We start from the raw sequence: 13,615 nt of genomic DNA, 5'->3' as shown, positions 1-13,615 counted from the left end.
TTTGAAGAGGAAGATAAGAAATTTAGCAAGGGCTGAAAACCTGGGCTGTGGCCATCAGCTGGTACTCTTTTCTTTTTAACATCACCAGTAGCATAATATAGGAAGAAAGATTCCTGGAGAAAAATGTCCTCACTGCTAAGCACTGAGGATAAGTAGATAACTTCTTCTGTAGTGTATACAGAAAGCTATAAGAAATCAAAGGCAATTTATGAAACCAGATTTCATTCACAGTCTGAGAAACCAAGTGCCAGGACAAGTATATTTAGGGAATACAAAGAACCTGTTATTTAGAAGTGGACTGAAAAGAGACAACATTTGTCCTGTTTAAAGTCTTTCTAATAAAAGCCAGCGAATATACATGTAAATATATATATATATGTATATATATATCTTGAGTGTATAAAGTAAAGTAAGGAACATATAATATGATTGCAAGTATCTTCCATTAGTATTTGTTAAAGAGGAAGATTTCCTGCTTGGGGGCTGAAATCTTATCACAGTAAAGGTCAGTTAGACAATTTCTGAGGGTGAGAGGCTAATACAAATAGTGCGCCTAATATAATGATGTGGAGTCTATCATGAGCCATAGTAGTGGACAAATTTCCAAATAGCTGTACAAAGACTAATGGATTAGTTACCCATCACTCCTGGCACCTTTGGTACTGTCAGAGCATTTAATTGTGACCAAGTTACAATTCACAAAACAGGTGAAAATAAGGCTTTTAATTAATATATTGTACTTTGGCCCAATGAGAAAAATAGGGTGAAAATATCACCTAAACTCAGTGCAAGCCCTGAATTAAATCTATCTATATATGTATCTATTTATCTATCTATCTATTACAGTTTCAGACTTGTGTAACTGTCATTACAATTAGATAATGCTGGGCTCCAAGAGGGAACCATTGATTTTTTAGGAAGGTTAGATGCTCTGTAATGAATAGTCAGTTTGGGGGAAGAAAGACTGCACTGAGCGCTTATGGATTTAGCTCTGAAAGCTCTAAGACTTCAACTGTTGCTTGCAAAAATCTACTTTTGGAAGCAGAGAACAGTTGCTTCAGTGTGTTAAACCAGTAGTTTTAAAGTGCAGGATATTTACTGCAAGCATTGAAGAGATGAAAGAAGAGAAGCTTCTCTGCAGAGGCCTCTGCAAACTCTCGCCCAATTTAGAAAAGATTATAGTATTTCCTCATAAAATTGACAGCCTGGAAAATAGATTATGGCACTCAAACCACATGGTAAACAAAGACCACCATGGAAGTTCAAAAGCAGAAACATTGTTGGACTTACAAACATCTGATAAAAGCTGAGAAGAAAATGCTTTTATATTTCAATGAGTTGTATGGAGCTCAAATGGATTCCCTCAGCCAAAAAAAAAAAAAAAAAAAAAAAAATCAGCAAAGGAAATTCCATTAAATGTGCTGAGAATCCAGCAACGGGATTCATTCATTCACTTACTTCTGAGAAATCAGTTTTAGAGATATTAAATAAACAACCTATTATAAAATCTGCTGAAGGTAATAAGGTTCTTTCTCCTGATGTTTTTGAGTTTAAAATAGTGCTGACTGAAAGAAAGAAAAAATATCTTGAAAGGGGAAAAGACTAAGACTACTTTCATATATCCAACTGTGCTGAGAATTTATTATTACCTCAAAGCTTCTCTTTTCAGTTCTGCAAGAGAATGAAAACCCCTAACTTAATTTACTGGAAACAAAAAGAAAATTGTGTAGACTTATTTTCTTTATTTAACAGCTCCAGATGGTTTCAGGGAAGATAATTGGTGAATAGGCCCCAAACTATCAGATCTATCCAGACAGAGATTTTCCACTGTGGAGAAAGGCTACAAATGTCAGTAGGCAGTATAGTCAGGCTGTGACATTGTACCACTTGCATAGCATGGCTGGAAGAAAGTAGGGATGGCTTCATGCCTTCTATGAGCCTGGATCCTTTTCTGACCCCAACCAGATGTCCCAGGTTAATATTTCCCATATTACTCTTTTTTGCTGAGATGAGGAAAATGAGTTATATTAATCCCACAGGTACTTTTGGTGGATAGTAGCAGATTTCAGTTCTTTCTCACTGAAGCTGTATTTTCTGTTTTTGGATCTATTTTACAAATACAATACTATTAGTACGAGAAGGGGTCAAACTGATCACCCTGCATGTGAGGGCTCCCAGGCACTGTCACCTTCATTCCTACATTCCACAAGGAGACCTGGTGGTAGTCGTCAGTAGGTTCATTTCTGCACAACTGGCCAGACCAGAGTGGTTTACGTGAGGCGGTTCATATGTTATAGATAATTAACATTATGAATTTGGTTCCCTTTCTGCCACATGTCTTTCTGAATGCTGACACTGCTTGTCAGACATTGGGTTTATTTGGGCCATTTCCTCATTTGATCTCAGTCAACAGAGGTCCTTGAAGTTAGGTTAATATGTATAATGCTAGGTTAATATGTATTGGCTAGGGATCCTGGCACAGGATAATTTAGATGTTACATGGTACTTTTAACTTTTTTTTTTTTTTTTATTTGGGATCACACAGGACCAATATCTTTCAAAGAGATGTGTCTCTACAGTTTTAAATTTTTTATATTTTTATCTCCTTCTGTTTCTTTTTTTTTTTTTCTTTTTTTTCAGGCTTTTGAAAAAGGAAGAAAATTTTATTTTTATCCCTCGTTCCCGTGAAGAGCTTCCAGAAAACTTTCCAAAGGAAATTCCTGGGATCTGTTACTTCCTCGAGGTCAGAAGTGGTCAGAAGCAGCCAAAATCCTCCATCACATCTGCCAGAGTGAGAAAAGTTTCTTACAACATTGGCACCATGTTCCTCCGGGAGACTAGCCTATGAGGCCTGCTGCAGATCAAAGACTCATCAAAAAAGCACAAGCCCAGAACTGGGTCATGACAGGGGAGTTGGAGGTTCTTCTATTTCACTGCCTTGTCCTGAACAAGCAGTAAAAGCTTCATGTAATGTCAGGCAATAATCATTTTAAAAGGTGGGTGACTGCTGTCAGTAAACAGAGTGGAGACAGGGAAAAAAACAAAAACAAAAAAACATTTAAAAAACATACTTCCACGTTTGAGGAATTTCATTCATAAACTTGAGTCTGGCCCCTTTATGACAAATAAAAACAAACAAGACAAAACCCCCAACTCACATTAGAGGTTGGTTTTGTTTTGTGCCAAAAGGGTGATGGTTCTTTGTAGATTTGCACCAGCTAAGCAGAATTGGGAGTCAGTTCTGATTATGCATTCCTACATTTAATGTGTTCTTCAGTAAAGTAATGATGTTTTTTAACTTTATGAACAAACATTTCATACATATACTGTAGAGCTGTTGTAACCTTCCTGAAAGGAGGAATTATAATTCAGTATAAATGTTGTAGGGATTTTACCTATTTTTATACATATTTCACTTTCTGGATAATTACATTCCACATACTGTAAGCTGAGTGAGCTTAGATAGCTTTTCAGAAGAAGCTACTGTATATTTCATATATTCTACCTATCAGATCTTATTGTTATACGAATAAGAAGTCATTTTTTGACTTTTTGGCAGCAAAATATCAATATTTTAAAGGAAAAAAACAAAACAAAACAAAACACTTTGATAAACCTATTTACCTGATGTTTATGCTAAAGCTTTAGATGAGCATTGTCTTGCTTATACAAAATAATGTTTGGTATTTGTCCTACAGTCTTGTGTGTCCAGTCTTTCCAGGACAAAGCAAACAAAATGTAAAAGATCAATTTGTTAACAGAAAAGTTCTGTTATACACAGTGGGGCTTGTTTCCCACAGAAGTAGCAGCCAAACTGGTATTTGGTAGAAGTCCTGGACCTTTATTAAAAATTTGATCTTGTAAAACCTTACTCTGAGAGCATTCAGCAAACACTGAAAGCTCTCTGGGTACTGGTTTTCCATTTTTTAATAGGACTTGTGCTCCTATTCTACTTAGATTATAAAAATTCTATCTGTTATTAAAATGCTGTTTTGGAAATTTCCTCTGTTGGTGAGGAAGAAAGGTCCCCCGCTTTATCAACTGTAGGCCAAAAACCACTGAAAATGGTGAGGAAATAATTCCCTAGTTTTAATGCAAATGGCAGTTCAAATTTAGATGCATCAATATCAATAAAAAATTAAAAGCAAATCAAACTACAGCCCAATTCTTTCCTGGTGAAAATTAATATAGCTTTATTTTCTTCAGTGAAACCAACAGAAACAAGAAACAAAATGTAGATCTGTCCCCCCGTAGACACATTTTCAGACAGTGTTTATTTCTTTGGCTTTCCTTTTCAAAAATAATGGTAATAAGTTTTCTTCTGCAGGTGTACTTCCCTTTGGGTCCTACTGAAGTGAGCCACTATTTTTCTGTTCTACCTTAGTAGACAAACAGAGCAGTGATTTGAAAGTGGCTTAGCTTTACATGGGCCTGCTCAAAGAGAAATCAAAGTCAAGACTCAACAGCACAAGAAGGCGTGAAAAGCTCAGCATTTCTATAATCCAGACCAGAGATTAGGATCTTACTTATGGATTTAGTAATCAAAACTTGAAGCACCTTTTGAAAACGAGTAAATACCATTATCCGTGTTTCCAAATTATCCTGTTAGATCTTTCTGTGGAGGCAATGACAGTGCTGTATTTCTCCCTTTTGACCCAGCTTGGGATGGGAACAGATCAGTGTGGCAACACTAGCCTGTTGCTGAACAAATTTCAGGCTTCCTTTCCATGAAGGCTGTCTGGATGAGAAAGGACTATCTTGAACCTATGCAGACTTCAGCATGTAGAGGAAACCTGAACTTATTATACAGTATCTTTTCTTGATGAAGAGAGTAGCTGCATGGGCATGGCAGGGGAGCTGGAACTAGATGATCTTTAAGGTCTCTTCCAACCCAAACCATTCTGTGAATATTACTTAAATGGAAATTCCCTTGCTTTCTAGAGGAACTGATGTGAAAGATTTCTTCCACAGTTATTACAGCATCTTTGTGATTGGAGGAGTTTTTCGTCTATCTACCTTGATAAACAGCATCTGCAGCTCTGCTATCTGAAAAAATTACTTGATGAAAAGTGTTCAAGCTTGAGGTTTCAGAATTTCCATCCAAACTACAGATCCAAGAAGTTTCTGCATCAGATGACAAATTTTTAGCCTATATCCATTAGTTTTTGTATACACAGGATGTAGCATGCATTTTTTCTAGTGAACACCAGTGAGACCTGGAAGAATTATAAATGGAACAAAGTTGTAGTTTGACCATGGGAACTGGAACGCTACTTCCTAGATAATAAAGCTGTGGTTTTGATGTCATTAACTAATTCCCTAGAGTGATTTTTAATTTAATTTTATTTTTTCTAACAGCTATCAATACAATGAAATTTCATTCTTACTTTACTGGCACATCCTTATTGTTCAGTAGTTGTTGATGTCAGATTACTAATCTCTCTGGCCAAACTCTTGTTTCTCTTCTCACCACCCACAGTCCTCTGTGAAGACAACAAACACAGAGGTTCATACCAAAAGCATACTTATTGCTCAATATCCCTTCTCTCACAGTTGCCAATAGGAAATGTTAATCCTGTTAATCCTGTGAGTGATCTTGGTAGATCCTTGGAAACATTTTAATGAAAAGTTGAGGTTAAAAGGTAATTCAACTAGTAAATTGGAGAAGCAATCCAAAAGTCTGTAGCACCATCCTCATCCTCTCAAGTAACTGTTTATTCTGTAAGGGAATATGAGATCACTGAAAAAAAATAAAAATTGGTATCACCATGGAGACAAAGACAATGTTTGCCAATAAATCAGCTTGCTCCCCAGATTAGAGTAGATTTATTGTATGAAAGTATATAGTCTCTGCCTTTTGTAAGCTTGTGTAAAGGTAGCACATCCAAAACTTCAGCACTGATGCCATGTATTGTGTTATTTGCTCCTGTGTTATGACAAGTGAAGTTAATGGAAAAGTGTAGACTCTCTAGAGGCATTTTTCTATCTCAGTGTGAGAAAAGTGTGAAAGATTCTCAGCATTGTTTAACTTAGTGGTTGTATCTACTTCCTGTAATATTAGGTTACAAATTTATTTTGTTGGACACCTTTATGAAGTAAAATGAAGTTCATTAGCAAGGCTGATGCTGTGAAGTCAGTTAGATCATAGTCAAATTAAATGTTTCTCCAACACTACTTTTTTAATGGTAGAGAAAACTTTCTTATTTGTCTGGCACTGCCTTTATAAATAAAAGGGCTTTCAGAGTTTTTACCTTGGGATGATGAGGTCGAGAGCACAGAGGTGCTGAAATGGATGTAGAAATCACATACTGTAGTTGGAATTTCCTTATGATATTTTCTTTCATATAAAATAGATTTTTTTTCCTCTGATTAAGAAGTTACATACCTATGTTTTTTTGCTTAGCTGCAAGTAGCAACACCTGCTGGCTCGAGGTTTTGTAAGAACCAAAACCACCCTCTCTGAAGATTAAGGGAAGAGATCTACTGAAAAGTGCCTGTATGGGGAGGAGGTTGACAAGGACCCTAGCTGGGGTCATCGGTTCCTGTGCCACAGACTTGTTCTCTTCACCTTCCCTCTGCTCCAGGCTCAGACTGCAGACCAGGGACTGACCACAGAGGCAGACTGAGTGGCCAACTTCTAGTGCAAAAGTTGTGAGGCCGAAGTAAACAAAGGCAGCAGTTACCCTCTCGGAGAACTTTTTAGAGATTTCATGTCAGATTTCTCAATCTTCTTGAAGCTCCCCTTCACACAGCCTTTTCTGTGATGCACTGCATAGAGGTCAGGAAGTCAGAGTAAGAGGAAAGCAGTGATGGAAAGGGTAGAGGGGTGGATTAAATTTTGTTCAGTATTACTCGTAATATCAGCTGTACAAAGGCAAAAGCCACGGCATGGGAGAATTGCTGGTAAGCTAGGATTCTAAAAGTGTGGTTGTCTTGCAGAATCCCACAGGATTTTGCTGTTTTAATTCCAAAGAGCCCATAGTCATTAACTGTGGTTGTGGGTTTGGCTTTATTGCTCATTCCCATATACAGTTTCAGATGCGAATTTGTTCGGAAGGCTGTTCTGGAGCCTGGAAACAAGCCTCTGCAAACAGAAAACCAAACTTTTGAAACTTTAGAAATATTCTGTGAGAATTGCCTCTTCAGAAGAAGAAATCCTTTCAGTTGAGTTACAAACAAGCCTTGCTGCAGTTCATGTGTGTATGTGCCTCTTCACGGTGCTGTCTCCTGGGCTCATGGTGGTCCCTGGCGTGCTCAGCAGAGGCATCAGGTTTACACCTTCTCTCTTTTTTCCACTAACATTCTTTTTATTCCTTTTTTTTTTTTTTTTTTTTTTTTTTTCTTTTTTTTCCTGTATAAAGCAAACAGTGCAGAACCATGATGTGTTGCATACATTTAAATGTATCATGGCACTGCCCTGAGACTTGTATTGTGCTAATTGATTTCACGTTACCTACTTCTTGCTGTGACCAGATTCTTCTCCCTGCAGACTTTAAAATGAAGGGAAACACAAAACAAAATACCACCACAAAACTGCTGTGTTGAATTGAAAATTAGCATGAAACCTGTGTCAGTCGTTGGGATGAGTGTAACAGGTTTCATGTTCTTCAGCTTCCACAAGCTGTCAAACGTGCTTACCTCATGCAGTCTGTCCTGCCAACATCTAATCCAACTGCAGCATCACAAATTTCTTGCATTTTCTGGGTTCTCTTCCAGCTGGAAGCTACTACCTCACCTCTGCTGAGTGCTGAGAGCTCACTGAGGAGAGTAATTACCTGTCTCAAAACTTATGACTGTTTTTGGATTCTGGTAGTCTTTTGCAAAATTATGCATTTTTAATATTGGAAACAGCAACATGCTTAAATTAGCAACAAAAACTGAAACAAAAGAAAGCTTGTCAAACCCAGAAACAGTTGGTTCCCTTCCTTCAAGAACTGGGTTTAAGGATGCCAGTGACAGGCTTGCAGGAGCTGAGGCAGACTGTGCAGGAGACTCGAGAGACAGGAGCTGATCTGCTGCTGCTCTTGTTCATACTTCTATCACCTTGCACGTTCTTTTCTGCTCTGTTCTTCAGAAGACCTCCACTCTCCTTTGTTTTGCAGCCTGTATGTGGCATAGATAGTAATTCTTATTATTGTTCTCATTAGCATCTGTTGACATGGCTGTTTATATCTAAAGAATAAGTGGGATTAAAGGGCTGATCTTAGTCGTCTTTGCAGCAGACAGAACTGCTACAGTGACAGAGCAGGCACACACGTCTGTAGAGAGGGGGAGAACCACAGTGCAAGTTTTCACTAGGGGATTTGGGTGAAGTCAGTGCAGTAACAGTCTGCTGCATGTCTGTCTTTGACTTTTGTAAACACTAAGTTTATCCATGCAGCTAGAAGTTATTCCCCAACAATGTTATTAATTTGCAGTGTATGAGCAACTTTACAACAAAAATCTATAAACTGTTTAACCTCGTATGTATGTCTGTTCTTTTGTGACTTGGCTATTAATCATGCAAGCAAAACAGTGAAGCTGAGGAACGTAGCAATTCAGTCATAGGCCACAAATCATTCACCTTTGCACAGGCTTACATGTTCCTGTGGTTTAGGAAGATTAACCTCCAACTGTCTGTGGTCCAGGTTAGTATCCCAGCATGAGTGCTTCCCTAGGGGCTGAGGTTCATATTAGAGAGGCCGATTTCGTAAATGGTGCAAAGTGGCAGCTGTGTTGGCAGCCTTAGAAAAAAGATCAGTGCAGGCAGAGGTTAAACTGTCCATCTGCTCCTGGGATTTTAGTTGCCAAGGACAAAGTGAGGCAGAATGTGTTTCATCTGGAGACAAAGAGAGAAGACACTGGGTGTCAGAGAAAGAAGTGTCATACCTGTTTTATGGTTAGAAGAGAGGGAGCGGAGTGGAGCACTGGGATTCAGCAAGGCTTGCTTCTGCTGTCAGCTCCTTAACCCACTTCTGCTTTACCATTCCAAAAATCAAGTTTCATATTAAGACTGGGGGACAGGTAAACACTTGAGGTACTTGCCCCCCCTCTTCTAGTCACAGCGTGAGGCTGCCTGAATCCCTGAGTGTGCTTGTTTTTCACTGACCACAGAGAGCTGACTTAGACTAGATCTACTTTTTAAGACGTCCAAGAGAAGTGAGATTGATCCCACTGAATTAATCTCTCTCAAGCCCAAATGCCGTGTCTCAAACCTTTTGGTCTGTGCTGCTTTTCAGAGTTCCACATTGTAAGTGGCAGAGGGATATATAAGTATATTCCTGGATAAATAGAGGTTTGATACGGTAGTCATGGTGACTATCAAGAACAGGGGCTATTACAGTCCTGGAAATCTCTTCCTTCCAATGCTTGAACCATTTACATATGATACGAGTGCTGCCAGTTGCAACTTCTGGATGCCATTGTGAATGCTATTTAGAAAAGCTCTTGGGCTTTGAGCTCCTAGCCAAATTATGCAAAACATCTGTGCCATCTATACATGAAATATATTCCGGAATGCCTATATAAGCCTTTTTAGTTATCCTGTTGTAAAGATGATGATAATGTACATAAATTCTAAAGGACAGAGGGATAGTTGCTAGGTTATCATTAATCTACATTTTTCTCGCTTTTGTGAATTTGTAGGCCCCAAATTAACTTTCTCTTAGCAGAAGGTCATGTATTGAGCTACCTGTTTTCTTGACAGTAGTCTTATTCCCTAGCAATACTTTCTCATGACTACTCTTCAAGCAATAAATTAAGCCATGCCAATCTGTTCCGTGTAGGTTCCTGTACAACACCTGTTGCTTTAAAAAAGCAGCTTTTAGCAGAACATGCGATGACATACTAACAACCTGTCATGTATTGTTTGTCCTTTCATCCTCTTCCCCATGGGAGAAGAGTATGTAGTGGAATAATTTCATTTTGTGAGGTGTTGTCTCTTTGCTAGTTTTCTAAAAATATTTGTTGCTACTTAAGCAAGGGCAAATTCAGGCTTAGAAAACACTTTCAGTTGTAAACAGAATACCTTAAAGACTGCATACTGAGTAAGACTGGTCTCCTATCCTACAAAAAAAATAAAATAAAATAAATAAAATAAAATAAAACAGTACGATATGTAAGAAAAGCCCAAGAATGATAAATATCAGCACTAAAACCAGAATATCCATAAGTAATGGATAAGTTCTGCTTGACACAGCAGTAAAATGATGTTAAGACTGAATAAGATCTAGAGAAGAAGAATTCTGCTTAATTTATTTTAGTATTTGTTTATTATCAGCATACCTCTAAGGTATTATTTTTTCCTTCCCTAATGAAGCTGGAACACACTGTTGCATCAATATCAGAGTTTCTGAGATTATTGCAGAGGCACATGCTTAGAAATTAATAACTATTAAGGAGAGCTTTTTTAAAAGTGAGATCATATGGGAAAGAGAGAAGAGGTACAGACATATATTCGTTGTAAAGGTTTATGTTGCATTTCTGATTGATTAAAACCATTCTGAAACTGTATAATTAAAGCACAGCTGCCTGGTTTAGGTTTTTTTCATTTGTAATACAAAGGTAAGATTTTCAAAGTCTCAGGGGATTTATTCCTCAATCCCATTTTCTTTGTTTAAACACAACCTCTTTCTGAACCTAACTTTGCTCAATATCCCAAGGTTCTGAATGCCTAAATAAGTTTAGGAAATGTGGATTATAAATCTGTATCATTTATGTTCCTTTGAAAAACTGTTCATAATGATGTATGGAAGCAAATTCTTAATATCTAAACATCTGCAAAAGTGCATTTTCCTAGTGCTAACCTGTGCTGGATGATGAAATCAGGAGTTCTTGCTAATCTATGCAGTATTCTACATATTTTACACCTTTCTGCAAGGTGATGCTCTAAGATGTGTTGCTGTGAGCATATAAATGCTCTGGTCTTGGGTGGGAATAAGGCTTTTTACCCACCTTTATAATATTCTGATGAACCCTAAGGGAGAGAGCTCTGCCCTGGCAGCTCCATTCAGTTTAGCTCATCTACTGAGGTAGTTTGGAGTAAGCTGAGTCTGAGATTTACTTTCCCATTACATCTCAAAAAAAAAAAAAAAAAAAAAAAAAAAAGAAGTGTCAAGTGCTTGCTAGTGTTTAAGTGTGTAAGCATTCCTCTCCAGAAACTTCTCACAGGTCCTGAGAGTGTGTGGGTAAGAAACCAACACGGAGAAAGCATCTGAGGAAAGTGAAGGGAAGTATGTGTGTAGGAGAGAGCTGCGGTGTGCTGCTGATTCTCAGCTTTTGTGTGTTTGGAATTTGGATGACCCAGACCATATTCTGGGTATGTGGCAAAATGCAAGAATGTGTTATACATAATGTCATGAACTATCATGGCATTAGGATGAGTTTGAGAGTTGATTATCCTTAGAGTTTTAGTGAAGTTGCATGAGAAATGTGTTAATTTGGGAAGAAAGAAAGTTGCTTTATATTTAAATTAGAGTTCAGTCTCTAGCTGCAGAGAAAAGTTGTGGGGAAAAAGGAGTCTAAAAATTCTAAATGCAAAAATTAATGATGAATGCCCCTCTTTTTTATATCATTTGACTTTTCTAAAGGTAGCACTCAGAATTCCTCTATAAGTTTAGATGGTGAATGCAAAACCTGTCAGTAGGTGTAAAATATTACAAGTAAAGTACTTTGCCAAGTGGTATAAATTTGGAGATGATAGTAGGAATGCCTTTAAAATGTGTGTAGGGGTATGGTTATTATATGTGAGCGCTTAAAAAAAGGAAGCTTTTATGCTTTGCTAGTAAATATTGTTTAGAAATGTCTAAACCGCAAGTTTAGAAGTGTTGTATCAAAACAAAAAGATGTAAAACCTATGACATAATCTAGAGTTCACCCTCTTTCTTCAGAAACAATCCTGTATATGGAGTTTTCAAAAGCACTTGCAGCCAAAAGTCATTTATAGCAAATTTCAAAAAGAACAGTACTTCACCAAGTACCTTCTGTAAAAATGCCTTACACGTTAGGTAAGGCCAAGATTGAAGATTTAACTCAGCTTGTCTAGGGTGTACTAAGAGAGATACACCATCCCAGTGCCAGGCTTTAAACACACTCCTAACATATCAGCATCATGCCTTTTGCTGAAGCCTAAACAAAGCCCAGTGCAGCCACAATTCCCATCCCAAGACCTGGCATTTATATAGCCTCATGCAACAATTAGTGGTTCTCTAAGTTGTAGCCATTAACACCTTTGATACTGAAATATTGCTTATTATCCTTGTACCTCACTCTGCCCACGTTATACTGTGACCCAATAGGCTTTAGAGCATGAAGAATTTTGGGAACTGCTGTGAGACTGAGTGAAATTCTTCCAACCTAAATTTAGGTATTTAAAACTTATGTCTGGCCTGAGCTAGTCCAGCAGCCTCCCTCTACAGTCAGTGTGGACATCCTGGCAGCTTGGAGGGTGACAGTCCCCAGATAAAATGTTTGCAGTGGGATAAGCCACTGCCTTTCATGTGCTCTCCTCCTGAGACACACCAGTGATTGCAGCGTGGAGGTGGAGGATTAGTGGGGGACTAGTTTGGACTAGGAGGACTAGTAGGGGACTAGTTCAGACTAGCTGCCCCACTGCAGGTGAGATGCAATCCCCTGCTGATAAGAACGGGAGGATGTGAAAGGATAGAAAAGCAGATATACATGTGGAGAGAAACATGCCAGGGACAAGGGCCAGGCTGCAGACAGAAGTACAAAGGGTCTTGGGCTGAGTGCTGAATCAGAGGTGAGTGAGAAAGATCAGAGCTGCTGTGCTGCCGTACAAGTCCCATACTTCTCTTTTCTGTTTGCTATCACCATGCTGATCCATAGACATCTGTGGTGATTTACATTGCAGTCTTGGTTTGGGAGGCCGTGGGAAAGTTCTTCTTGGGAAGAAGCAGGCCTTTGCACTGTGAACTGTCACTCTCTCCAGAGAAAAGGAATTACAAATAGTATTGTCCTCAAGAGCTGAGAAAACTTGCAGATTTTTCATGTACAGTAAACAGTTTCTATAATTACCAGGAAAACAAAACAGAGGCAAAGCTGTGCAGCAGGGGCATCCCGTCTCATACATGCTGCTGCGATAATGAAATCCAAACCCCACAGAACTGCAGGCACATTATTCTCACTTACTTTAAAGGTCAGCTAAGAAGCTAATTTCTCAAATGGGCTCATAGCTCTGAGACAACGTAACACTAGTCATTTCTTCCAACAAATTGCAGTTGTCAGAGAAACTGGATTAGTAGCTCACAGAGCTAAAAATAGATAGTATGTGCTTGCCAGAGAGGCATGAATTCAGTAACAGAGGTGAAGGTAAAATCAAAATGTCATAACGTGGAGAAAAAGCAACAACAAAATGCTCAACACAAAGCAAGTTAGCCATAATAATCTCAAAATAATCTGAGTTGCCAATGGGAAGAATTGACAGGGTTTAGTATTATTTCTGTTTTATTCACCTCCCTGATCCAGCTCGCAGTGGCTGCTTTATCAGCTCAATCAGTTTGGCCACAGTGTTTTCAAAGTCAAGTACCTCACATTAGGCAGTGAAAGTCATTATGTTAAATGCATTTTTTGAATACTGAGAAAGAAGATTCATTGACGTAACATTTTTATCTTCCAA

At 38.3% G+C, this 13,615-nt stretch overlaps 1 protein-coding gene across 2 annotated transcripts in view; it reads left to right on the top strand.

Annotated features, from left to right (window-relative positions):
* GUCY1A2 (guanylate cyclase 1 soluble subunit alpha 2) overlaps window positions 1-13,176 on the top strand; it is a 162,784-nt gene extending 149,608 nt beyond the window's left edge. Inside the window, exons 8-9 of one of the 2 annotated variants that reach the window (XR_011092382.1) lie at window positions 2,641-2,996; window positions 4,328-13,176. Coding sequence is in view for 1 of the 2 variants with exons in the window: in XM_068670338.1 (XP_068526439.1) it covers window positions 2,641-2,848 (208 nt within the window). In the remaining variant the exon portion in view is untranslated. Of the gene's footprint in view, window positions 1-2,640 lie in introns of both variants that reach the window. The other variant, XM_068670338.1, reaches the window with a different exon arrangement.
* Window positions 13,177-13,615: the final 439 nt, after the last annotated feature.

The sequence above is a fragment of the Anas acuta genome, chromosome 1 (assembly GCF_963932015.1).
Source record: "Anas acuta chromosome 1, bAnaAcu1.1, whole genome shotgun sequence".
NCBI lineage: Eukaryota > Metazoa > Chordata > Aves > Anseriformes > Anatidae > Anas > Anas acuta.
Note: the sequence above shows the minus strand (reverse complement) of the source record. Positions and strands in the feature narration are given on the sequence as shown.